The sequence below is a fragment of the Zootoca vivipara genome, chromosome 3, assembly GCF_963506605.1.
Source record: "Zootoca vivipara chromosome 3, rZooViv1.1, whole genome shotgun sequence".
Classification (NCBI taxonomy): Eukaryota; Metazoa; Chordata; class Lepidosauria; order Squamata; family Lacertidae; genus Zootoca; species Zootoca vivipara.
This window is the reverse complement of record NC_083278.1, coordinates 84,129,163-84,156,081: the sequence shown is the minus strand read 5'-3', so window position 1 is coordinate 84,156,081 and position 26,919 is coordinate 84,129,163. Positions and strand designations below refer to the sequence as shown.

Here is a 26,919-nt window from a genome sequence, read left to right as displayed (position 1 = left end):
TATGTCTAATAATGAGTTATGTGTGGTTCTCGCAAAGAGCACACAGCATTGCAGAAGTAAACCTATTTCTCTGGACTGGAATGGACTGGACTGGGTCTGGAGTGGCTCAAATGATTGGATGCTCCTCTATACAAATAAATAAACCTCTGCAGATAGAAAGGAGATGCCAAGAAACCCTTTCTCCCCAGTGCGTGACATCTTATATACAGGGGTTATTTATTTATTGCATGAAGGATTCAAGTATGACCCCTATCTGCAGGCTGAAGTAGTGCAGTCCAGGTGCAAGCTTTCAACTGCATTTACTTCAGGTAGAATTAGACCTTTTAATGTGGTAAACCAGAGACACATGTCCCTTTCGTTAATGGAAGCAGAGTGATGCCAACCTTAATAAATATGAAATGAATATAAGTTGATACACTACCTTTAGTTGCAGTTAATTTATAAAGCAGGTTGTCTTCAAGTTCTTTCATCTTCCGTTTATTGTATGTTACATCTTCCATGAGTTTAATTCTCTCTGCTTCCAGTTCCTTTGTTAAATATCAATACAAACTGTCTAAACACTTTTAGCATTGTGTTATAATGCAATTGCCCCAATCATAATTTGTTAGCACTTGCACATTTAGCTTGTTATGTTTTTTTTTATAATTTAAGAGAGACTGCTGTATCATTTTATTTACACTAAGGATAAGGAATTTGTTCAGTTGATTTTTCTTCTCCCAAGTTTCCTTCTTTCCAAAATTCATCCCCATCCACTCCAGCCACCACCTCAAATCACCATGACTTGCTAGCGGGTTCTAGACCAGCATTTCAGAATTAGAAGATCAAGCGTCCGTAAAGCATTATAGTTTCATTGTTTTGTTAGTACATGAGTTCATTCTTGGTTATCTTACCTGTTTCTCTGTAAGAATTACTCTCTTCAATAACTGATTTTCAAGCCCTTTCATTGTAACAGTAAAATCTATTACTGATGATTTGGCGTTGATCTCAGGAGTGAAGGCAGGATTAGGCAATTTTGTAGTGATATAAAGTTTAAATGTATTCATGATATCTACTTCCTTATCTCCAACTTTCACCTAAACAATTCAATATAACAATAACAGATATTGCATTCTAATCTGCACATATTATTGAGAAAGATCATTCAGGAAGATGTGCACACTTGAATTTATATTAAACATCACAATTGTTCATTTACAATTAAATTTGCTTAATCTGTGTCTGTGCTACAAATAATTATTAATATTCTATGTGGTTGTAAAATCTGGTTTCTGTCCTTTTCCTCAGTTTCTCAATAATTCATAATGTGGGTCCCCACCCCTAATTTATCATCACAGAGTCCTGCAGCAATTGCACAAATCAAGAAAAACAATGGTATTAGAAATGGTGATATGACTGTTTATGGTGCATTTTAAATTTCTTCTTATTATCTTCAGGTTGAACTCTTCCCATAAAGTGGGAGGCAGAGATGAAGAAGGAGCTTCTGGTATGAAGATGAAACTTGCCTGCAGCTGCAATTTTGTACCTATCAATGGTGATTAGAAAACTGGTAGGCACCATCAAAGATTTGTTCAGGCCAAATCAAACCACTAGACCAGGCATCCCCAAACTGCGGCCCTCCAGATGTTTTGGCCTACAACTCCCATGATCCCTAGCTAAAAGGACCAGTGGTCAGGGATGATGGGAATTGTAGTCCAAAACATCTGGAGGGCCAAAGTCTGGGGATGTCTGCACTAGACTCTAGAAAAACGAATCAAGTCATCTCAGTGCTGAATTTAGGGTGGTGTGGGAGGTTCCCCCACACAAGGTGCCAAGCTGAGGGGGCACAAAGTTGAGAAGATCCATAACTGAGAAGATTCTGTTTGGGGTGCCTAGCATTTCTAAGACCCTTCCTGTTTGAACTACTAATTAGGGTGAACGAGAAGGGACTCCATGACTACCCTTAAAAAAAAAAAAACTCCAGGCCTAGCTGAGAATATGTGCGCCCAAAAATATTGTTAAGAGAGAGAAGGCCATTTGCTGTCTTTCAGGGACCACTGCCCAGTTTTACTCCTTTTACTGCCCAGTTTTACTGGGCCCCCTTGATTTTGATGGCATTCACAAGTGCAAAGATGCAGTGGGAATGTGTGTTTTAGTTATTTATTTATTTATTTATTAGATTTATACTTTGTACTAAGCATTGATCTCATGCGGTGTTAATGAAGTGTTATGGTTGGGGGTGTGCTACCTGCTAAGCACTTGAGAGGCAGGGAGGGAACAACTCTTCCCCCAAAGACTGACAAAAACACAACAAAAACACTTGTCAAGCAGACCTCCGACCAATCTACCCCTAAGATTCTGAGTTAGAGCAGAAACTGGTCACACGATAAAGAGGGTTCCCCCCTATTTGGCCACAGGATTTATTTCATTTGCTTGCTCAGAACAGACGTGATTAAACATTTATCCCACTTTTAAATGAAATTTATCACAGTCATAGCTCTTTTATAAAGGTAACTAACCTTGAAAGAGGTTCCTGATTTAATGAAGTTCTTTTCTAATATATTATCAAGTGCAGGATCTAATTCTTCACTTATATCCTCAATTAAAAGTGGTCTCCCCAGAGAGAGGGCATCCTCTAGGTGTGTGCGGAAATATTTATGATTCAGAGTTGTCACCTTAGAAATGGAAACAGTTTATTCTTACAAGAAAGATACTTGGCAAGGCACCTTCTTGTTATTAACCCTTAGAACACCTTTACTTCTCAGCAATCCTGTTCCTACTTACCTGAGCATAAGTCTCATTGTACTCAGTGTAAAACCTGAGTAGACATGATCAAGGGGACTTTGATGTCCCATTGCACTATCAGACCTCATTCCACATACACATAAGCGCCTCCCATGGTGTGCAAAGTATTTTCTGAGTTTCAGTGGAAAGGCCACTGAGGCAGAGATTTCAGCCTATAAAACCGTGACTGAGGTAGGATTTGAATGCAGCAGCTTCTTTTCCTGAGGTTTTGGCTGAGTGACTTGCACTTCAAACCACTTCAAACCACTGAAAGAACTGAGAAATATATGGGGGGGGGAAGTGCCCTGGAAGCGTATGAATACAATTGCCTTTCTTATATACAGCACTTTTTTAAAAAAGGAAAGGGGGGGAAAGGTGCAGGTACTCACCATGAAGTTGTTACAGTAAGTACCACATTTTAAACATTGGGGGGGGTAGGGGCTGGTACTGCATTCCCTTGAGTACCCCCAGAAAAAGCACTGCTTAAATATGATATGCGTGAGAAGACACTAAACACATATCTGAAAGTGATGCTAGCATAAGTTCAAAGCAAACTGATGGCCACCAAATAATGTGTGGGTGCCTCAGTTGATAAACTGAAAGGGTGCAGGGCAGTATACTCTGTTCAAGAGTTTATCATGGATGCCGGATTTGTGTGAAGATTTAAACACTACAGTACTCATCTTTACTGAAAATAACTTTCCAGGAAAAATATAAAGGTATTTCCAGGGAGGAAAAACAACAACACCCTTTCCTTTACAACTTTGCAACACTTACTTGTAAGTCATTTTCCTTTTCTTTCTGTTTAATCCATGTTTTCCCTTGCGTCTGCGGGTCTATCAAGAGTGGATATCTTGTCGCTTTAGTGACAATTATGCCATTTTGAACTGAGAGCTCATCTCCCGGAAGGCCTTGTAGGTTCCATTCGCTAATCTGGGCAACGAGAAAAAAGTCACCACTTCCATAACCAATAATGGTCTTTCAGAGCTCTATTTACAGTGCAGTCTTATGCATGTGTACTCAAAAGTAAGTTCCCTTGAGTTCAAGTGAGACTTCCTCCCAGGTAAGTGGGTACAGAATTGTAGATATAATTTATTAATTAAAAAAAATGGTTCTACTGTGCGATGCAGCTATAGTCATATTGGTCACATCATATAAGCAAAGTATATAAGGTTGGTTTGTTTATCTCCCGCCCTACACCGTAAGGTCCCAGGGCGATTTACAACATTAAAAACAATTTAAAACAACCAAGTTTATCAGCTTTAATCTTAACATATTATCAAGATAATAGTCTATAAAGGTAAAGGTAAAGGGACCCCTGACCATTAGGTCCAGTCGTGACCGACTCTGGGGTTGCGCGCTCATCTCGCATTATTGGCCGAGGGAGCCGGCGTATAGCTTCCAGGTCATGTGGCCAGCATGACAAAGCCGCTTCTGGCGAACCAGAGCAGCACATGGAAACACCGTTTACCTTCCCGCTGTAGCGGTTCCTATTTATCTACTTGCATTTTGACATGCTTTCGAACTGCTAGGTTGGCAGGAGCTGGGACCAAGCAACGAGAGCTCACCCCGTCACAGGGATTCGAACCGCCGACCTTCTGATCAGCAAGCCCTAGGCTCAGTGGTTTAACCACAGAGCCACCTGGGTCCAACATATTATCAAGATAATAGTCTATACTGAGTCCAAAAATATTCTGTTAAGCAATGCTGAATGCTACAGGTTCCTGGAGGTTTTGAACACTGCCCCCTATTGCTTCCATCTCTGAAACAACTTTTTTATTTGTATTAATATCCCTCCTTTGTAGGCGAAGAAGTTTCACTCAAGGGAACCTACCATATCCTAAAACATGGGTGGGCAAACTAAGGCCCGGGGCCCCCCTGCTGAAAGTGTTTGCTGACCCCTGTCCTAAAATAAAACTAAATGAGGCAAAATCTAAAGTAGGGTTGCCATATTTCAAAAAGTGAGCCTTTATTTGTTGCAAAAATGTTGCCAAAATTCCACCAGACGTATGACAGCCCTATCTAAAGGGACAAAAAAAATAACAATAGGACTATTGAGTTCGAGTTGCTGCAGTTCTGGAACACTATCTACGCACATTTGAGGCTTTTTACTTAAGGTGGGGAAGTGAATAAAGGGGGACACACAATAGAAGCATTATGAAATTATGCATGACGTGGAAAAGATGGGTAGGGAGCTGTTTTCCCCCCTCACCCATAACACTAGGACGCATGAAATTCCAGCGAACCATTTGGAGATTCAGGACAGACAAAGGAAAGTATGTCTTCATGTAGCACATTGTTAAATTATGGAATTTGCTCCCACAAGAAGCAGCAGTGATGGTCACCAGCTCACCACCACCAAGTTGCCTTAAAAACTGTGGTGATACTAAAGCTTATTATGCCAAAAGCTCCTGCCTTTAAGATGCTACAGTAGCAGCTTGTGTTCTTTTATCTATTCAAGCTGTTGGTGCACCTGCATTTACTTATTTTTCGGAAGATTAAATTCATAGCATATCATAACTGGCGATGTACTGAGTAAATTATATGTTGCAAGGCCAGAGATGTTTTATTACGCGAAGACAGCCTCTGCCACATCCATGATTGCAGCAGGCAAATAAATAAATAAATAATCACACCTGCAACAATGGAATGGTCTCTACGTATGCACATTTTCCCATTTCAGACAAAAATCTATCAATGAGGTAGTGTACACAACTATCCAGTCACATGAAAACCACCCAATTTTTTTCAATATTTGAACTGTTCCAAGGTCCACGATGGAATTAAAAAAAAAACCCTTTGTATCACTTATATGGGAAACTGAACACTTTCCTTTTGTAACAGACAAAAGGAACAGGAGCTAATTGAATCTTTATTTTGTGTAAAGAAATCACTCCTCCACTTAAAAAAAATTAGTTGGCTCTCTGTGAAAGGGGTCGTATGTGTCCCTTTACGTGTTTGTTGTCTCATAACTTTTCTAATAGTTACTATAAAAGCATAATTATATTATTTCAGTAATATCAACAGATATTACTTAACACAATGGAACTCTTACAATAACTGAATTAAAAATGGTTGCTGCTCCAAGGTTTGCCCCGCCTCAAGTTGCTGCTTGCTAGAATTGTTCCCACCTTGGTTCCTGCTGCCATTATAGTACAGCATAGCACACAAATTTTCTAGAACATGATGAATGAAAAAGCATTGTTCAGACTAGCTAAAAATGCAAATGGTTTGATTCTACCTCATAAACAGTAAATAGGAATAAATTTAGAGCTACAAATATTTACAGGATGCAAGACCTACCGTAGGAGGATCCACCAACATTGAAATGAGGTTCAAATTTTCAGTAAAAGGGATTTTCCTGACTTTCATTTCGGTCTCCCATAAATCTTTAAGCAAAAGATTCCTGAATATCTGGTTGAAAGGGCCACAATAGGAAAGAAAACCTGTGCAGAGTAAGACATCTCCCACAAGTCTAGAAAAATACAGAATCTCCATTAGTATTTTTTTCAAATTTCATTTTTTGAAAAACAATAAACATGGTGCAGGCTTGTTAGAAAAATAAATACAGTAAGAACACCATTAGACACCCTTTAAATAATTACAGCAGGATTGAAGGGGGGCATAAACAGAGTTTGATGTCTATTGTACATCTAAGTATTAAACTGGGAAGTAGGTGGATATTTCAAAACCCGCACAACTGGCTATTTAACTGGATGAGGATTCCACTAGCACTCAGTACAGTACTTAATTCATTCCGGAGGTCCTGGACCAGCACTGTTCCTTATACAACTATAGGGATCAGCGGCACTGATGTATTGACTAAGAAGGGAAGCTAAAAGACTCTAAGGGAGACCATTGTGCAAAGTCTAATCTGCTTATGTATCCAGTCACCTCCACCGCACCCCCAATAGAAAGGAAGAGGGGAAAGAAGAAAGTCATATCTATTCTAGATATTAAATATTGATCAATTCAGCTCACTTGAAGTTGAAATTAGGGCTTTTAGATTAATTGTGGAATAAACGTTATTCCACTGGGCTGTGATACAACTGGCTGCCTACTGATAGGTGCCCAGTAGTATTTTTCAATGAATTTCGATCCTTTATTTGTCCTACGCCGTACCTGTTTATCTGGGCTCGGAACTCTTTACTTTGCTGGGTCCATCTAATTTTCTCTCCACTCAAGCCATCTATAAGCGTAGAAGCTGCCTGCATCTTTCTCCTACACATTTCTGCATCATTCAAGAGGTCCTAAAATTAGGAAATGTTGTGTCACATTATACTTTTCAAAATGACAGTCATGATAGCCACGCTGCTTTGGGACAAATTATGAAGATATATCTTGAAAATAGATGACATGGTGTTATCAAGGTCATTCATGGCATAATAGCTGCTAGGTCTCGATGGGAGATAGAATAAAATTGCAGCATTTGTAAGAGAGTTGATGAAAAGAAACCATAGCAACTACAGTAGTGTTTTCTGCAGGCAGCAATAAGCTCAGGAACCTCAGCGAGGAGGGACACCAGGCCCCATCAGGTGGTGGATTTTCCCATTTCTTTTAGGTCAAAATAATTGCCAGTAATCATCCCCGCAATGTCAGTCTCAACCGGTTAATCCAACCACAGTGACACTGAGTAACACAAAACCACAGTCAGATGAAAAGAGGAAACAGAGTTTGGTGTACTGTTGTCACTTTACACTTTTAGTTTCAGATATACATTAAACAGGAGGGAAGCCAAGCTGCCTTGAGTCCCGTCAGGGAAATGTTAGGATATATATATATATAATATCATAAGCCGTTGTATATTTTTATCCATTAGAACTGCATTCAAGAACCATCTTGTAAACACACAAAGAGTGTGTGTCATCCCCAATCTCTGCCAAGTGGGGCACAAGATTCCAGGGGGTTCTGGGTGATCATCCAGGGTCGTGTTTCTGTTTAGAATCAACATGTGACAGAGGCTGTAGTTTCTTTAGGAAATATGGTTTAAATACACATTTATACACCTGAGTTTAGATGAAGGGGGTGCAGATCTTGCAGCACTGTCATCTCAAGAGCATCTTGTTCTTCATCTGCCCAGCCATCCTAAGCACCATCCCTTTGTTCCTGCTTCCTGGCCAGCTCTAATGGCTGTTGTCCTTCATCCCCCACCAGGTGTTCTCCCTACTTCCTTTCTTGTTCCCAGGAAACCCCTGCTCCAAATAACTCCTCCCCATCCACACGATACCCAGCAGTGGAGGGAGGAGGAGGAGGAAGGAGTGGGGCGCACCGGGCGGCACACTGGACCCCAAGGTGTAGCACCCTCCAGCCCCACGCCGGATGCCTTCCCCTCAGCCACCTGCCTGGGAGGGATACAGCAGCTTGGCCCCACACTGCGCCCTGCCCCCGGATGCCCCACCTTATGGAGAGGCACCCACACACACACCCTATGCCACTGCTGCTACCTCAAGCCTAGTTTTTTTAAAGGCACATTCCTCCCTCCCCCCAGCATAGCCTGTAATCTTGGCAGCCTCCTGCTTTCTTGCCTAATGAATGTCTCACCTTTTGTCAGACTAATGACTCTGTTATACCTGGTCTTTGTTTGGCAGCTACCTAAGCCCAGTTCCTGAGGCAGCTGGCTTGACTTCAAACCCCACATTTACGCTGTGATTATGTAAGTGAAATAATGGTAAGATACGAGTTACCTGTGCAAGTAAGCAGCGTAATACAGTACAACCTTTCACAACCTGGAGACATCCAGATGCTTTGGACTACAACTCCCATCAGCCCCCATCAGCCTCAGCTACTGAGGCATAGGAGTTGTAGTCCAAAAACATCAGGATAGTACCATGTTGGGAAAGGCTGGTGTAATATTTATCATATCTACCTACCTATCTATCTAAAATCTGCATTTCTGTCAACTAGGGTAGAAAAACGATAGTCTCTCCTGCATACTATTACAGTAAATAGGCCCACAAGCAACATTTCAATACCATACCCATGTCAGAAATAAGTTCAAGATAAGGCAGTGGCCAGCTAGGAAATCAGCATCCTAAATTCTCTTCTTGGTGAAGCAGCATTTTATAAAACCTTATTCGGGGCTGGTCAGGGGATTAAGTCCATACAGTAAACAAAGCATCCTATACTTCTAAGTTTTCAACAGGTTCTCTTGTTTTACCATCTTTTCCTTCATAGCTGCATCAAACTTTGCTTGCACTTTATCCAGTTCTGCTTGCTTCTCATCTAATAATTCTTGAGCCTTTCCTAATTCTGCATTTGCTATTTTCAAACGCCCTTCTTGTTTTGCCAAGTTAGCCTAAAAATGAAAAATGAATGAAGTGACAATGTTTTCAGGAATGCACTGTGTTTTCTATAACTACATCTAAGGTTTTTGTTGCTGCTGCTTTTTTAGCTATGAAAAACAGACAGACAAAACACTAAGGCTAACTAGATGAAGCAGCTGTCTAAAGGGAAATTGTCCAAAGAGGGATTTTACTTGTCTGAATTGCCTCTCCCTGGCATAGAGGAACTAATATGACAACTCATTGAGACAGGGAAAGATCTACAACCAGATATTCTGCTTTTTGCTTTGTTTGAATAGTAAATGGCTGTATTTGCTGGTCTGAATAAATTTTTTGAGTCTTTCCTCACAGGGTCTTGTGCCTATTATTATTATTATTATTATTATTATTATTATTCACTTTCCCCATAGATTTCTCAAGTTGATGTACAAAATATAATAAAACCAGCCAAAAAACCAGCTTAGAAGAACAGCAAATGAATTAAAACATATACAGTCGACACAGTAGACAATCATGGCAGAAACCTATTCATTCAGCTGGGAAGGCTTGTCAGAATAAAAATGTCTTATTTATTTCATTTCATAAAATTTATATACCACTTGATTGTAAAAACCCTCAGAGATGGTTACAAAAAACAATAAAACAATAAAATGATCAATAAAAAAAGTTAACAACAATAACTTAAACCATTTAAAAAAATAAGATCAACAATAAAATAAAAGCAGATGCATCAACATTCTAAATATCTGGGTAGGCTTGTCTAAATTTAGCAGGCACCAAAAAGAATACAGTGAAGGGGTTATGTTTCCCCCAGAAAGTACAGTTAGTGGTTTTGCATCTCGTATCTCAACAGGAATGCTGTTCCACAAAACAGAGACAGCCACAGTAAAAGCCCTGCTTTGAGTTATAGAAGCAATCCACTCTTGTGGGGAGGTGAAAAGTACTGCATGATACCGTCAATCAAATACGGATTGTTTTCAGTGTGTGATGTTGCATTGTGTTTTTACTACTTTTTGTTTGGAGCCGCCCAAAGTGGCTTGGGCAACCCAGTCAAATGGGTGGCATATATTGTTCTGGTAAATATATTAGTATTAGTATGATTGCTCTTTCATCTTCAGAAAGATGTTTTAGTTGTGTTCCTTGCAATATTGTATAGTTCAAGGCTTCAAACTGTAAAAATTAACTGTTGTTCAATTTTTAAAAATAATTTGTCAACAAATTCAACCAAAACAAAATTAAAGGTACTAGATTTGGAGTTTCCCAAACAAACGCAACATCTGCCAGAATTTCAAGGGAAGTTTAAATATTATTTAAAGATTAGTGGTATCATATATGAAGAGGGGGGGGGGCATGTTTCTAGTCCCATTACACCCAACGCTGCAGAAGCAGACAAAAGAGACATTGCATGGTTTCTTTTGCCTCTCAATAAATGGAAATGCACTTCAAATCAAAAGCTGCCATTTACCTTAAGAGGCAGTACTTCTCTGTTTATGCCATAAAATGTTGCCATGGCCAGTGTCCAAGAAAGAAGCCCTGCCACATTACCACAGACTTTTTTACCATTCTCAAAAGTATAATCTTCCATTTGAAAATAAGGCTGTAGCAATTCGACTGTCTCTTCATTAATGGAATCTTTAGCAAACTGCTGGAGACTCTGCAGAAATGGTCCACTCATTAGCTGAAAATAAACAAACAACACCTGTAAAACACTGTCCCAATTCTAATTATTCCTTGTATATTTGTATTTCTTTTTTAATTTCCTAGTTTCTAAATTCTACCGAAGTGGTGGAATGAAGCGAATGACCGGCTGTTTACTGTTACAGGTAGGTAGCTTTGTTGGTATAACGTAGTCAAAACAAAATAAAAAAAATTCTTTCCAGTAGCACCTTAGAGACCAACTAAGTTTGTCATTGGTATGAGCTTTCGTGTGCATGCACACTTCTTCAGATATTTACTGTTTACTGTTACTGTTTTAGGTTTGGGGAGTCTGTGACCCTCCAGATGTTGGGCTGCAGCTTCCATCCTTCTAAGCCATTGGTCAAACTGACTGGGGCTGATGGGAGTTAAGAGTTCCAACAGCACGTGGAGGGCCAAAAGTTACCCATCTTTGTCTTAAGAGTTGTGTTGATTGGACAACTGTTATGCAGTGGCCAGAAACTCTGATGAATTTAACAAATGGACAGGACATTTCTAATAAACATTTCCTGGCCACCTCAAATAACCTGCTTAATAAACTTCAGGTCCTTTATGGTATGTTGCCCTATATGAGATTCTGGAGAACAGCATAATGCTCTTATGTTCATAAAAAATATAAGAACATAAGAACAAACCTGTTGGATCATGCAATGGCTCATTCTAGTCCATCATCCTTTTCTCCCAGTGCCCAAGCAGCTCATTAGGGGAAGCCCACTGACACACACACACACACACACACACACACACACACACACACTGCAGTTTCCAGGCAAGATCAGACCATGAGGCCATAGTGGGCATCACCAAATGTCTCCTTTAATAACTGTTGTTGTCAATATAATTTATAAACTGTCGTTCATTTCAAGAAGAAATACCAAGGTGGAATTGCATGTAATGCTCCTTTCAAGTGGTAGGCAGAAGTAATGTCATGTCTAAGTGCATCTGACACTCACAGGAAAATTGGGAGCTCCCTTTTGTGGAAATAGAAATGCCTTCGGCTTAAACCAGGCATAGCTGCCAAGTTTTCCCTTTTCTCGCGAGGAAGCCTATTCAGCATAATGGAAAATCCCTTAAAAAAAGGGATAACTTGGCAGCTATGAAACCAGGGCACCACTAGATCCAAGCCATTGATTCCCCCACCCCCAGTATTAAAAGCATTTGGAAATGGGATTTACTTTCAGTGACTCGCTCCAAGATGGTTTCAAACAAGGCCTTTCTGGATCCATGGTAACTGAATCTATTTTCTTTTGGAATAGCAACAGACAGCAATCCATGATCCTCATGATAAGATGAGGTGGCTTGGCAAGCTTTCGAACTGTTGCGATATCTGCTGGTTTGATAGTCTGCAAAGGAAAAATTAAATTCATTTATTGCTTGGGCAAAATTGTATATGGGCAAAGGGGAAACTTAGTACCCTGACTTTAACATCACATTTCTCTAAGCAATAGACAAAATGAGGAATAATGGGACACTCAGCTTCAAACGGGGACATCAAAAATTTAACTGAAGCACAGTTTTACCAGACTGCAGAAAGCTATAGTCAGCACAGACTTACAAACTACAGTATATTTCCCAAAGCTGCCATAGTGCACAGAGCATCTGAGATAAGGCAAGGTATTCAGCAATGAAAGAAATAAAAATTAGAAAATAATGTTGAACAACACAAATAGCACAAATAAAAGACTATTTCAAACCCTGTTAATGTTTAACAACGTTTCTAGCTTTGTACCTCCAGTTTCAAAGATAGGTACTGCACTTTGCAGCACAGGCAGGCAGGCAGGCAGACAATGGTATATTATCTACATTATACAATTCATGTATGATTGATTTCTTCATTTATGGTGGCTTCAAGAGAACTGTGAATATTCTGTTACAACATGTCACTCACATTCAAAGCAGCTTCAGCTTCTTCTAAGGCTGGTCTAGCTGCCTCCAGCTTTGCCTCTGCTACTACTTTCTCTGAATCAATTTCGTCTACAATCTTCTGTGCTTTGTCTTTTACGCCTTGAACTTCATTTTTCACTTTAGCTGATGCCTCAGCACTTACTGTCACCTCTGCTAGCACCTATTATAAAATTTAAAAACATGCAGGGTCACCCAGTTTGGAAGTTTGCAATGGAAGAGAGCTAGCAATGGTGAACTAAAGGTTTTACTTCGTCAAGCTCTTCATGAGCCACGTCCACAGGATCCAGCTCATAATGGGCTTATCCCCACCTAGCCTTCCAGGGTTGGGTGGGTGGATCTGACCCTTACACATTTAATTAATGTGTTGACATCAATGATGCCAAACAATGCTAGCTTAGAATAAGGGCAATTATTCCTGTATTGCACATGGGCGATCCTAGCCGATCAGGAACCATGCAGCAAGTACAATATTAGTGAGGGCAAACAAAACCGATTAAAAGTATTTTCCCTACATAGTTGGTGAGCTGTAAGGGAAAGGTGAGTAGTAGGGTGGTGGGGATAATGGGGTCAGAAAGCAAAGCAAGCAGGGGCAACATATAATTAACTCAGCAGTCCAGCAATGGGGCAAGGATAGTGCTGCTACACACTAGATAGATTTCTCCTTTTCAAAACATTGGGGGGGGGGGACACAAAACCAGTGAACTCAGTCACTTTCCTTTATAAAATACTGTATTCTGGTATAAAACTTACTTTATCTGCTTTTACAGATGCCAAAGCCAGTTCCTTCTCTTTCACTGCCAACTCCTGGGAGAGTTTAGCAACAGATTCACTAGCTTCCATCAGCTTAGAAAGACCTACAAAGGGCATCAAAATTCAGAATAATTGAAAGTTATTTATGATGAGTAATAGTCAATGTTAATAGAGTCATTGAAATCAATGGATTTACTCTGAATATGACTTACCGTAGTTGGATATCACCCACATTATATGCAATGTTATTTGCTGCCAAACTAGAAGTGAAACCTGTCTCTATAGACTAATTGGCATCTCTGCACACAAAAAAGCAAAAAAAAAAGCTATGTCCTGGCAAAATCTGGATCTAAGTTTGGTTTGTCAAAGGGAATTAAAAAAAAAATTGAAGGAAATTTGTTATCTTCATATAGAATACATGGAGAAATCTCATGAAGACTTTTCTTTAGGTGGAAAACTTCTGAGGCGAATCATGCCTTTGTGTAGCTGGATCCAGAAGGGTGAAAGGTGATTTTCCTGCACCACCTCTGCCCAGCAGTTCCCTAAAGAGACACCACTGAGGGTCGGGGGACCCAGCTGGATGAGGTTGGCTTGGCTGTGGCGTGGGAGGACTGAGAGAGAAGAGGAGATTGTTGGCAGGGGCAGTGAGCTGGAGTAATCTTATCTTACCTATGTGCATCCGCTCAGCTTGTTCATTAATGCTGGCTAGTTTTTCAGCATAAACATCTTTGTAGCCATTAATGAAAGAGAGGTAAGACTTCGGGGTCACATGAGCTCTTCTCCGGTACCTGGAACATGCAATGGGGACTGGCTCAAATGCTCATGTTCTCATCGGATACAATCCTAAACCTATGTTCATCTTCACTAGTACAATTATGTCAATGGCAAAAGCCACAGATTTCACTTTCGGCTGTAATCGCAATGCATGTTAATGAGCTGCGGTTGTAAAAATTGATTTCAAGCTATAACGACTTTGAAATAAATAACTGCTCATCTGCCTCAAACCCAAGTAACCATGTTAGATATAATCCCCTATTATGTCTAGGTATAGGGGCAGTTCGATTCTAAGCTTATCTGTTTTCTCAAACAAGTGTCAAATATTTATTAACAGGAATCCAAAGTTTAATGTAATTGAAAAAGAAAAAAAAGATGTGAAGAGTTACCTAAATTTTCATATAAAAGTACAAAATTTACATGTTGCATCTTTCATACAACAGTTATAACTGAGCAACCGAATCCATAGCTGGTTTAACTATTTTTTTTAAATGCATTATATGTATATAAAATAATCTATAAAAATACATATTCCAGTACCAAATGTTATCATTAAAGAATTACTACATATTTTTCAAACGCTACCTTTGGAAATAATTATCGCAGCTTTCTGAAACTAGATCATGAAAGATGCCCATAGTTTCGACCACTTGGGCTTTAACTTCAGGAGAACAGACAATGTTAAACTCTGACAGGAAATAATGTGATACAGCAACAAGGGCTTCCTTGGGCCACTGAGTAAACCAGTCCATGGTGCAGCCAGATATAAGGCCAGGAAATTTCAAAGAACGCGCACGAAACTTTTCACCAACCTACCAAGAATACAAAAAACAAAACAAAAAAAATTAATTGTAATATAAATGATTTTTTATCCAGGCAAACTTAATAATAGGAACAAAACTTTAGCTATTATTTCCCTCACATACAAATCCCAATCTAACTGCATGCAAAAAGGAAAGGGGAAAGATTAAGCACATTTAAAGTCTGTCAGATTATTGGCGATTGCAACTGTTAACTGTTTGTTATTTGCAAAGAAAGTGGGGGACTGAGGACTCAGCTAGAATGGTAAAGTAAAAGCTATTTACTGTATATGTGTTGTATATGTGATATAACATTGTGCCACCAGATGGCAATGTGGAGTCCTGTTTTTCTCTACCCATTTTCCCTGTTTAAATTTACAACGCATTTAACTGAAACGCTTCTTTGACGTGTCTAGATCCAGGCTGAACTTAACCTCTTGCCCCAGTTGCTGAATTAGACCAAGAATGGAAACCACTTGTGCTCAAGGATTTCTCAATCTGATGGAATCGCATCCGTGGAAATCTACTCCCATGTCCCTGTGCCCCAGAATCATAGTAGCATCGTACTTGTGTCTTTCACCCTCACCACTTTGCGCAGCACAATCTACCGATCCAGGTCAGATGTGGAATTCTTCATGTGTCAGATTGGCAGCGGACAAGAGGGAGACACCGCCAAGTTTACAATTTCAGAAAACCACAACCTCTGAGATCAACATGGAGCTACCAGCCCTATTGTTGCTAGCTCCACCCACACCTTTTTCAGAACCCACAACAGTAGACACGGCTCAGGTCCTACCAGAAGTGCATGAAAAATCACTACCATGTGATAAAGTGGTGAAATAATTAATAATTAATTTTATCAGTCATATGCACAACTAAATGCAGAGGCTGAGATCTGGAATTTAAAAAACATTTCCGCATATGGGGTGTGTGTGAGTAAATACATATGAAAAATATACGTTCTCTTATAAGTTTGGTATTATTATCCTAGTACATTTCTGTGGTTTTTTTCCGTTTTCCTTTTCTTTGCATCACTTTATTTCTTTATAATTGAATCTTTCCAATAAAAAGGGTGGCATTTTTTGCATCTAAGGTCTCATATCTTAAGCTGCAATCTATTTCATAACTACTTTCCCTTCTCTACAGGGTAGTTTGGAGTCTTCCTTGTCACCAACTTCAAAATTAACATACATAGGACATAGCTGCGTGTTCCAGTTTTGTAGACCACATACAGAAATTGTTTGTAGAACAATTACCATGAGCTAGACTGCTGAGCCAAACTTCCAGGATTTGTCTTTAAAGAGCACGTTTGCCATAAAAAATATTATTATTCACATTTAAATATATAGTCTTGAATGGGGGAGGATTATCATAAGGAAATATGTCCAAGGAAGGTAGATATGATTTTTAAAGGAAACTCACTGGAGAAAAGCAGAGAACAACATGGAGATTTTTCCTTGATCGTGATATAAAATATTCATAAAGATTATCAAAAGTAGGAGGAACTCGTGGTAGTTCCTTTTTCATTACAGATATCAATCCTTGGGTTATTTCATCCATTTCATCCCGAGCAAATAAATTGGAGATCTTAGCAGAGCCAGAGAAAAATGAAAATTCAGTTATGTATTTATAATGCAGCTTTGTAAACTATAGGTCTATGTTTCCTTTCCAAAACTGTCTAATAGTTAAGCCTTTATATATGCAGGCCAAAGGCTATCTTCTTTCCTTACTTGAAGAGATGTACTCTAATCCAATGGACCATGTTTAAAGCAACCGGGACCATGAATGCGGAGTCTTTGTTTGGCAAGCAAGAGTGTGGCAGGGGAGAGGGAACTGAATCTAGCCCCCTGCCACACTCTGATTGTCAGGATTTTAGCTTTTTTTAAAGGGCCTTGTGCATATAAATCTGGTTGTTGGGTAAAAGATAGGACCTGTGCGTACAACACACCACTGTGCATACAGTGCTTGAAATTCCACAGAGTTCTCACTCCAACAAAAATAATCACATTTGCACAACTTTTATATAATCCATGGGAAACATGCAAGAATATAGACCTCAATAAATAAAGTTTATCCCTGAAAACTAGTTGTGGGTTCAGCCCACTTCCCAAAAGCCTCTTTGCTCCTGCCTTATCAAGGGACATGGGCATGATCCCAGAAATAAATAATTTCATTTAAAATTTATCCCTGAATTGTAACTTTATTTTTAAAAAATATTTTTCAAGATTTACATCTCTGCTAACAGTAGCTCATGTGGGGACCCCCCCCCAGGTGTTAACTTCCATCATCCTTGACTATTAACCTGATCATGCTGGCTGGGGCTGATGGGAGTTGCAGTCAAACCTACCCTGAACTTTTGAAATAGAAGGACAAGCAAAACATCTAACTGTCATCATAACAACACAGCTATAAAAGCCTCTGTTGAGCTGAAATGCTAACCTCTCCAGAAGAAAGCAGGTTATTAAGAAATTCCAGGAACGCTTCATCTTTTATTTCATTATCTGTGAAAATAAATGTTATTCCTTTTCCTTCAGCACCAGCAACTCTGTATAAAAGCTTTAGATCGTCTGTCAGATTGCTCACATTGTATGATCTAGGAAGCAAAAATGAAAAGGACAGGAAGCTTAGCATGCAGTATTGATTCATCACCTACTAACTTCGGGAAAAGTAGTCTGCATCACTGAAGCCAGCAAGAGAGGGGAGCAAGAGCTACCGGTAACTGAACAAGGACTGCCCCTTTTAGGAGGGGCATCCTTGTATAAACATATTCCATAGTGCGCATACTACTTCTTCAAAATGTATTTTAAGAACACATTTGAAAATGAAGCAAGCAGCAAAACAACTTAAGCAGCTTTAAGAAATCAAAAACACCACCTTTCACAAGACCCTTTAATTCCTCTGGCCAGAATCAAGGGAGACTACAATTACCGTACCAGTTTGTGTCCCCGTCGCCCCCCCCCCCCGGTGTTTCCTAATTAACCCAGATTGTCAGGCCATCATCTCATTCGCTAGTGACAAATGGGAGTGGCCATTTCAAGGGTTGCAATTCCGCTTCAATCAACAACCCTCAAAATGACTAGAAACTGCAGCAGAGTCCACACACACACCCCTTTTTAGTTCAAAACACTTTTGAAAGCTACTGCCTTTGCCAGTCCTCTCAGAGCAGGGGAGCCAAAAGTGGCTTTAAAAGTGTTTTGAAATAAGAAAAAAAGAAGAATAGAAGGAAAGCGAGAACACTGAGTGAGAATTGCCATAATTGTAAGCACTCCCTCCTTCTACCGTGCCACCCTGCTTGTACTATCCACACTGCCTTTAGAATGGCATACCATGGGGCATGGAGGGGTAAAATGAAAACACCAATACATGCAGGGGAACTTTTGGAGTCAAACCATTATCTCAACATTACCAATCTCTTCAGTAATTGATGAATTTTGATACAGTTTTGTTGAGCACAAAATTGTCCACATTATATCCTCCTTGACCATAGGATCAGTGATATCATGAACACATGAATATGCCAGGCTATCTTTATGATGGCCATCTAGCCATGAATCTCATCTTCTATATTCTCATATAATGGTGTATACATGCAAGCATAGCTTCTAATTATATAGGGGAAACAGCACTTCATCAACCACTTATTTTAAATATTTTTCTCTCTCACCGCGTTAAGGTTATCTGAAATATTTTATATCCAGCTATAAAAGAGGCTAGCCTGGAAAGACTCTGTTTTCCGGAACCACCAACTCCTACAAGTAAAGCGTTTCCACATGCTGTACGAATTATTCGTGAAATCTGCATTACACACAAAAGGGGGGGTGATCTACTTAATAAGTTATGCAAAGTCAACAAAGTTAAATAATTATCCAAAAATATTTTTAAAAAAGAGCCATCCAATGGTGCCTAGTTTAATGAATCTTCCCAACATTCTTGATTCCATATCCGTCTCCACCAATACATAGATGGCAACATATTTTAATATGCCGTGTAAATTTTTTTTGGGGGGGGATATCCAATGACAACAGATTTCTCTCTTATATGGTGCTCCCATAGTTTTTTTTAAAAGGAGCATCAACTGGATTTTATAGGTAATCAGCCAATGTCCTTCTTCAAATACCTCCTCCTTCAAAGGTGAAGCTTTCATCTTCAAGGCTTTTCCAGTTACAAAATGCCCTTTCCAGAGCAGTATAGCTGATCACAATTTTGTTTTGTTTTCAGTTCCTTGCAAAAACTCTCCCCCCCCATTCACCCACACTTTTGAAAATTGTTTTACTACCTTTACTACCTTTAAACTATCTGACTATAACATTATTCTTCTACCTGTTGCTTGTTTTATTTGTTTTTGTTGTCTGCTTGTTGCTTTCAATTTTTGAAAAATGTCTCGAGACACTCATAAAAGGAAGGGCGCCATCCTAACCCTAGACTCACTGGGATGAGCAAATTAGGATGTGGTGGATTCCCAACTCACCAGGCTAGTTTCTGGCTTAAGACCCAACTCGGCCACATGTATGCTGACCCAAATCCCTCATCCCAGCTCACTTGGGGCTTGGACAGTTGAGCTGAACTTGATGGCTCTTAAACCATGAATGAAGGGCATTCCAGGGGAATAGCATGGGCAGGACCAAAGGTGGCGATTTAGGCTGAACCCTAAACCCATTCAGCTCAGTCACATGAGCTGGTCACCTGGTGTAATTTAAGCAGGCAAAAGGATGGTGTAACACAAACTGGATTTTAAAAGCTTGTTTCTCCACTGCCAACAGTAGTTCCGCTCCTGAATGGAGTTTGGATCTGGTGTTAACTATATGCTCTATGCTATGTGTTGACTTAATCTAAAATGGCATGATTTTTGCTGGCTCCCCATATTTAGGATTGCTTCCGAAGGGAGCAGTCTTATGCCCCACTGCTGAAAAGGAAGGTCCTCCATTGGTGTAACCGGAGACCTTCCTGGTGTTGCGGCAAAATGCTCCAATGCTGCTCCACCAGTGATGGGTCCAGAAATGGGAATTTTGGCAGTCATGGATCTGAAGGTTTCTATGCCCCCCCCCCACTGTCATTCTCCCAGCATGCCCTAGCTGTGGAGTAGTAAATTCCTTCTCACTGGAGTGACTCAATGGAAGGAGTGCGGCAGGCTAAAAGGGAAAATAAAGCCACCATTCCCATCTTTTTTTCCTGGCTGTGAGCTGGTAGTTGCTCTGTCACGACTCCCCCTTCCCCTACTAGTGCAGGAAATAAAATGAAGACTATAACTTTAAATAAGCATTCAGACCTTAACAAGATGTGTTATAGCGTCTTTAAAAAACACCAAATCAAGGAATCCACCTCTAACAGCTTCGTTATACTGCTTCTGGTAGCCCTGCAGCTTGTCAGATAAGAATTCAAGAGATGGAATCTAAAAAGGAAGAAAATAAGGATAGCTTTTCCCTCTAAAAAAATAGTTTCAATAAATTAATGTATAAGCATTTTTTTAAAAAATATGAATAAAAGAAAGTCATATGTCTTTGAAAAATGTCCTTAAGGGTTTACCAAACTGATTTTTTTTTATTCTGTTCACAGATCATATCCTAGAAATGATATGATATCAACTTATTCTTCTCAAGACAGGATTTGTCAAAACAAATTTCAGTGAGGTGTAGGTATCTGTATTCCCTAGGACTGACTTAACTCGTGGGCAGTTCCGTATCTGAGAAGTGTTTATGTTGTATATTCCACTAATGGCGGGCTATTTAGCCCAAGCAGTAGCTGCATATAACAGTGGATTGCCTCTAGATTTAGTTTTCTAATTCTTTTGTATGATAATTTCTAATACACACACCCTGCTCCGCAACTGGGTTTGGCACCTGCTCCTGCAGACAACTGCTGCAATAGGTTCAACTTCCTGTAGCCATAATTATGAAAATAATGTTTGTTCATTGTGTTAATCAAACACAAATGAATATGAAAAGCTACCAGTCACCCTCAAGCTTGTGATCTGTTTTTGATGTGGCTCATAGTGCCTTGTGCCTATCCTGATATACAATATTCTGCTATCTACCATATTCTCCAATATAGAGCACCAGTTTTACTCAATTTATTTAATAAAAAAATTCCTTCCAGTAGCACCTTAGAGACCAACTAAGTTTGTTATTGGTATGAGCTTTTGTGTGCATGCACGATACCAATGGCACACAAAAGCCCATACCAATAACAAACTTAGTTGGTCTCTAAGGTGCTACTGGAAGGAATTTTTTTATTTTGTTTCGACTACAGCAGACCAACACGGCTACCTATCTCAATTTATTTAGTTTGACTTATACCCCACTTTTCAACAAGAGTCTTTAAAACAGCTAAAAACCTGTTACGAAATGCAACAAAAACACCCAGAACCACATGCTACAAAATGAAACAACCAGCCTCACAGGGAAGGAGCTAACATGTCCCCATATTCTTCCCCACAGGGCAACTGTTGTAAGTCGGTTTAAGTGGGGCAGGTGGGCAATACTCTGACTGGAGCATCCCCCGGCATTGTCTTTGTCTGTGTCCCACAATGTCTTCTTCATTTCAGCAGGGCAGTTGGTGTCTGTTGGCCCTATGTGGGTGCAGGAGGAAAAAGTCTGAGTGCAGGAAGCCCCGGTGTTGCCCCTGCCTGCCTTCCTCACCCTTGTTCCATTCCATTACAGGCAAATAAAAACAGCAGCATAATACGTCTTTCTCGTCCCCACCCCACATCTCATCCAGTTCCAACTCTGAATTTCCTCTAGCAATAATCCACGATATTAGCAACATTTGGGATTATTTATAGTCAAGATTAGGGAACATTTTTCAGCCCAAAAGCTGCATTCCCTCATGGTCAGCCTTCCACAGTCCAAAGGCATTCAGTTCAAGTACATTCATATTGTTGAGCCGGCTAAAGCACTCAAGGAGAGGACACAGCAGGGCCAGTAAGTGAGGGGCATGGCCTGTGGACAGTCTTTGGGGACAGAGAGGCTTGGAGGCCTGCATTTGATCCTGGGGCCTGAGAGTCCCCATGCCAGTCCTTGTACAGGTATCCATTACTGTATAGATCTGAGCATGCTATTGTTGGAACCCAATAAAGGAGGGGTTTGGAATTAAGTAAATAAATACCAATTCATAAATTTTTGGTGCTTCAAACACAAAATCTTCAGGCTCTTCACCAGTTGGCTCAGGCATATCCCGTAAAAAATCAACAAGATATGGTTCTTCTTCAATTATTGGTACCAGTTCTGAATCCACATGTTCTTCAATAACTCTAGAAAAGTTTCTTTCAAACCATGCTTCATCTTCTTCACAAACAAATCTAGAAGACAAAATTCAGGTACGATGAATGGAAAATTTCCGCTGTAGAAGAGTGAAAAGATGGCTAAAGATCTGTGGGGGTGGGGGTGTCCCTCAGCTGTGGATTAGATCTACTAAATATTTTGGGAAATTGTTTCTCTGCTCGTCTTCTATAGGTTCAGCAGCCTCTTGAGATATTGTCACCAAACTCAGCACAAGGGTTCCCAAGGTGGGGGTGAAAGACTTCATCACAGCTTGGGTGCCGGGAGCCATTTTGAATCAAGATTGTTGAACACAATGTCACACTGGCATGACTTCATCTCAGTGTTTGTAATTCTTAAGTAAATAATATAATAATCATACCTGTCAGCAATTACTCTTGTGCATTCATGTTTAAATAGTGACAGGAGTGTCCTGAGGTCCGTACATTCTTCTGATTTTATAGTTAACATTCCTTGCCAAATTCTGGAAAGATCTCTCAGATTGAAGATGTAATGAAATTTGGATGGTGTGGGCAACATTTTTACCTAAAGCAAAAGCATGTGAACAGGCATTAAAAATAAATAAACGGGGCCTGCACTGAGGTCTACAGGTTTGTTTTGTTTTTTAAATGGCAAACCTCATAAGTGCAGTGAAGGGATTTTATTTCATTGTATTATGGATCTCACATTTCCTTCCATTACCTCATGGTGGCATACATGATGGGGATTTGAACCCTAGTCTCCAGGGTCTTAGTACAACACTATAACCACTACACCACAATGGGTGTCCAACTACCAAACATCAATGAGCCAGAGGCACTTAGAATCTTGAGCTGTGACAGGATCTAGCAGAGTTCTCCTCACCTCTGCATTCACAGGATAAATGATACCTGGAGCATTGATCCTTCTGGCAGGGACTAAGAAATGAAGCCAGCAATAAAGACTATGAACATGCACTTGTTTATGTAACAGAAAGGACCACTTGTGTCCCTCCATGTGCTGTTCAACTCCAGCATTCACCAGCCCTAGCCAGCATGGCCAATAGTTGGGATGATGTGAGCTGGAATCCAGCAACACCTAGAAAGTGAAAAGTTGTTCATGCATTTGGGCAAATCTTAAGTTTCCCTTGGGTGATTCCATGCAGAGTGTGGGACAATTTCTTCATGAGTTTCAGACGACTAAGAAGTTCAAAGCAGCCCTACAACACTCACACTAAAAACAAACAAAATAAGAGAGTGGCTTGAATGGAAACTGCCTGCCTCTTTGATGGTGGTTGATGGGAATTTTGAGGTCAAGAATTCCAATTCAATATGCAAATTCAAGTTTTGCAACCATAATTTCCCATTAAAATGTGATTAAAAGAAATGACTAAATATTAGCTCCAGGCTGTATGTTATTTTCAGTGTTGATTCCTGCATTGCAGAGGGTTGAACTACATGACTCTTGGGGTCCCTTCCAACTCTACAATTCTATGATCTGCTCATCTAGAACCAAGAATGGATGCACGGGTAGTTTCTTCCCCAGTCAACTCCATTCCTTCCAACAATGGAAACCTTACAGAACCTATACATTATAAGCAATATATGAGCAGATTTTAATCCTGTGTTAAACCCATAAATAGGGAATATTTTTCAAATAATTATGTTAATCTTTACCTTAGTCCACTGCCACAAGATTCTGCCTGCTGACACTAATTTTGGTATCATTTCACATATTTCAGGCTTGAAATGTCTACATGAATGAAAGTATCCACAGCCAATTATCCCTGAAAAATAACGGTATATTGATAAGTTACAGGAAGGTAGCCGTGTTGGTCTGAGTCGAAGCAAAATAAAAAAATTCCTTCAGTAGCACCTTAAAGACCAACTAAGTTTTTATTTTGGTATGAGCTTTTGTGTGCATGCACACTTCTTCAGATACACTTGAAACCAAAGAGAGTTATTCTATACTTCAAGGCTGGGAGGATCAGCTCTCGCCCCCATCCATTACTTAGTGGTATGACGATCTCACTGCCCTGTCTACTTTTGAGCATAAATCTCACAATCACAGATCTCATTTTGATACCTATTTGAGCACATAAATATATGTAGAAATTGTTTGTATACATGAAATTAGATAGATAGCTTTGAGATGTTTCATAGGAAGCAACAGAGCACAAACAAATATGTTATGAACACTCCAGTGCTCCTATCTTGAAGAATGCAGCATAAAACCTATACAACAAATAAGTAAATTACTTTTCTGTTTGCCTAGGCATTCACATGATTTTATACAGAATGGCATCTATATCATGTCTGTGATTCTTGGTTGTTGTTGTTTTTTTTAAAAAAAGTCATTGCTTTTTAGAATCTCTGTTGCTTTAAGAAAGAGGGAAAAGAATTTACATTCTACACAGGGGCAACCTAGACAATTACTTTATTTTTCCATGTATAAGACAAGGTTTTTCGGACACGACTAAACGACTAAACAACAACAACAACATAAGACAAGGTTTTTCCCTTTAAAATAATGTCAAAAATTAGGGGGCGTCTTATACACGGATGCATCTTCCCCCCATTTTCTTAAATTTTGAGTCGCCAAAAATAGGGGGTGTCTTATACATGGAGGTGTCTTATAGATGGAAAAATACGGTAATATAAAATGAATTCAATTTGAAATAACTAGAAAAATATATACCAAAGATTTTGTCTATGGATGCATTGGTTGGCAGAGTGCAGTTAAAAACCGTAAACTGCCTTTTTAAGCGCTGTGGGATATCATTTCGACCGCCTCCTGGGTGAATCATTGCTGCTATTAACTGCACATCAACAATCGTAGTAAAATCTCCAGGTTTATCCAAACTGTACATTCCTTCCATTTCCATCATCTGCCTCACTATTTCATTTGTTACCTATGGAATTAATAGAAGAAATGTTAACCATTCATTGAAAATAAAATACCAGAGATACAACCCTGCTAATTCAACCAAATAATTTGTTACTTTATTCTAGACATAGGGTGCAGTATGAAATAAGCTACGCTTGATGATGTCTAAGCTTTTGTCCTATATAAATCAATAAAATTTACATGGTGCTTAAATTTCTGTGAGCTGAATCAGGCCATGTCACATCTGAGGTGGTCAATTTTAGCAAAAAATGCTAACAGTTCATATACATCAAGGCTCTGGGCTAGGTTTGGGGAGACTGTTCCTGGGCGTTGGGGCTTCCTCCTGGGGACACTGGGCTAGGTTGACTTGGGCACTCCGAAGAGCTACCAATTTTTTCCCTTTTTTGATCTCTATGCCATGGAAGGCATGGAACATGCATCCTTTGATGTGCCCTTTCCCCAAGGTCACAGTACACCAGACTTTTACGGATGACATTACAGAGAGAAGCAGTACTTAGCGATATTACTATGCACAATTTTATAACTCTACCTGATCTCCCCATTCGTTAATAATGGGCATGTTAATATCATCAATGAATATTGTCATTTTTCTGCCGTTTGGCGGTCCATAGGTACTTCCCATCCGTTTGTCCACATAACTTTCTATTGTCCTCTTAACAATTAAAGAACACAAAAAGAGGGGGAAATATGTAAGTCATCGCCAAAGTAGTTTACAAATCCTTGTTTGTTTGTTTGTTTTAAAAAAACATTCTTAAAATGTGTTTTCCAATCTATGTACCGTAAGTTCTCAGAAAAGTTCCCAAATAACTTGGGAGCATGAATATTGTTGGAACTTGGTGTTAAAAACAGAGGACGAGATCAGGGTTTACATTCATTCATTCATTCTTATCTGTTTCCCCCCTCCCCTCAAAACCAGGGCTCAAGGCAGCTCCACTTAAGAATATTGCAAAGCATTTCAAATATTTCCGCAAGTACATCATGTAGAACTGATTATCAAACCTACAGCTTACCTGAAACATTCCAGGTTCTGTTGCTGAGGAAAAGTTTAAAGATTTTGATAAATGTTCTTCAGGGTCGTACTTTTTTAAATAACCTTTAATCATTACAGTCTTTGCTGTTCCTTGTTCACCAATAAGCAACACTGCCTGCAACAACGTTATGACAATTTATTATCAGGCTTGTATAATAAAGCTAATTCACTGCACAAAAATGGTTCGATACAGAATTTTTTATATAATTATGTTGGTTTTCTTTCTAATCTACTATTTACTTTCACATTCTATTCAGGCTTCAGCCCTTACCAAAATATAAATGGCAAAAATCAATACATTTTTATGGGAAAGGAAAGGGGAAGGAAAGACACCACAATCCCTTTGCTCATTGCTAAATCATTGCTAAATCATCATTCAGTTAGGATTGGATCTGGGCATTTTCAATTGAGAGCTGTGAATGCTTAAATTTTATTTATTTATTGTTGCTGCTGCAAAAATTGGGGGTGGGGTTAAGTTGGGGGGGAACTGCTTGAGGGGAGGGCAAATCTGCACACCAAACCTTAGCCACCCCTGCCCTATAAATCGTTGTTTGGAGTTAGACCTATATTGAGCAAAAGGCCACATATTCAATAGGGATTTTCCAGTCCCTTCCTCCCTGCTGCAAACCCCAGAATAGTCACTGCTGAAGTTAGGAGACGGCAGTTAGGAGATGGCATGAGATGGGTCACAGGGGCTGCATTAGGACGGGGTTTCTTTCTTTTCTTAATCAAGCAGAGGCACATTTTCTGTGTCCACAATAGTCTGTGTTGTTGTTAATCATAGA

General features: G+C 39.6%; 1 protein-coding gene across 1 annotated transcript in view; it reads right to left on the bottom strand.

Moving 5' to 3' along the window:
- The window catches only part of DNAH8 (dynein axonemal heavy chain 8), a 130,334-nt gene that overhangs the window by 34,802 nt on the left and 68,613 nt on the right, over positions 1-26,919 (bottom strand). Inside the window, exons 51-73 of the mRNA XM_035110511.2 lie at positions 26,115-26,249; positions 25,634-25,756; positions 24,895-25,108; positions 23,874-23,983; positions 22,601-22,764; positions 22,067-22,259; positions 20,232-20,354; positions 18,630-18,760; positions 17,405-17,558; positions 16,388-16,552; positions 14,751-14,977; positions 14,061-14,179; positions 13,392-13,495; positions 12,625-12,801; positions 11,912-12,079; positions 10,507-10,719; positions 8,918-9,055; positions 6,883-7,010; positions 6,064-6,235; positions 3,538-3,693; positions 2,496-2,651; positions 891-1,073; positions 422-527 (exon numbers count right to left, since the gene is read on the bottom strand). Of these exons, the coding sequence (XP_034966402.2) occupies positions 422-527; positions 891-1,073; positions 2,496-2,651; positions 3,538-3,693; positions 6,064-6,235; positions 6,883-7,010; positions 8,918-9,055; positions 10,507-10,719; positions 11,912-12,079; positions 12,625-12,801; positions 13,392-13,495; positions 14,061-14,179; positions 14,751-14,977; positions 16,388-16,552; positions 17,405-17,558; positions 18,630-18,760; positions 20,232-20,354; positions 22,067-22,259; positions 22,601-22,764; positions 23,874-23,983; positions 24,895-25,108; positions 25,634-25,756; positions 26,115-26,249 (3,559 nt within the window). The remainder of the gene's footprint in view (positions 1-421; positions 528-890; positions 1,074-2,495; positions 2,652-3,537; positions 3,694-6,063; positions 6,236-6,882; positions 7,011-8,917; positions 9,056-10,506; positions 10,720-11,911; positions 12,080-12,624; positions 12,802-13,391; positions 13,496-14,060; positions 14,180-14,750; positions 14,978-16,387; positions 16,553-17,404; positions 17,559-18,629; positions 18,761-20,231; positions 20,355-22,066; positions 22,260-22,600; positions 22,765-23,873; positions 23,984-24,894; positions 25,109-25,633; positions 25,757-26,114; positions 26,250-26,919) is intronic.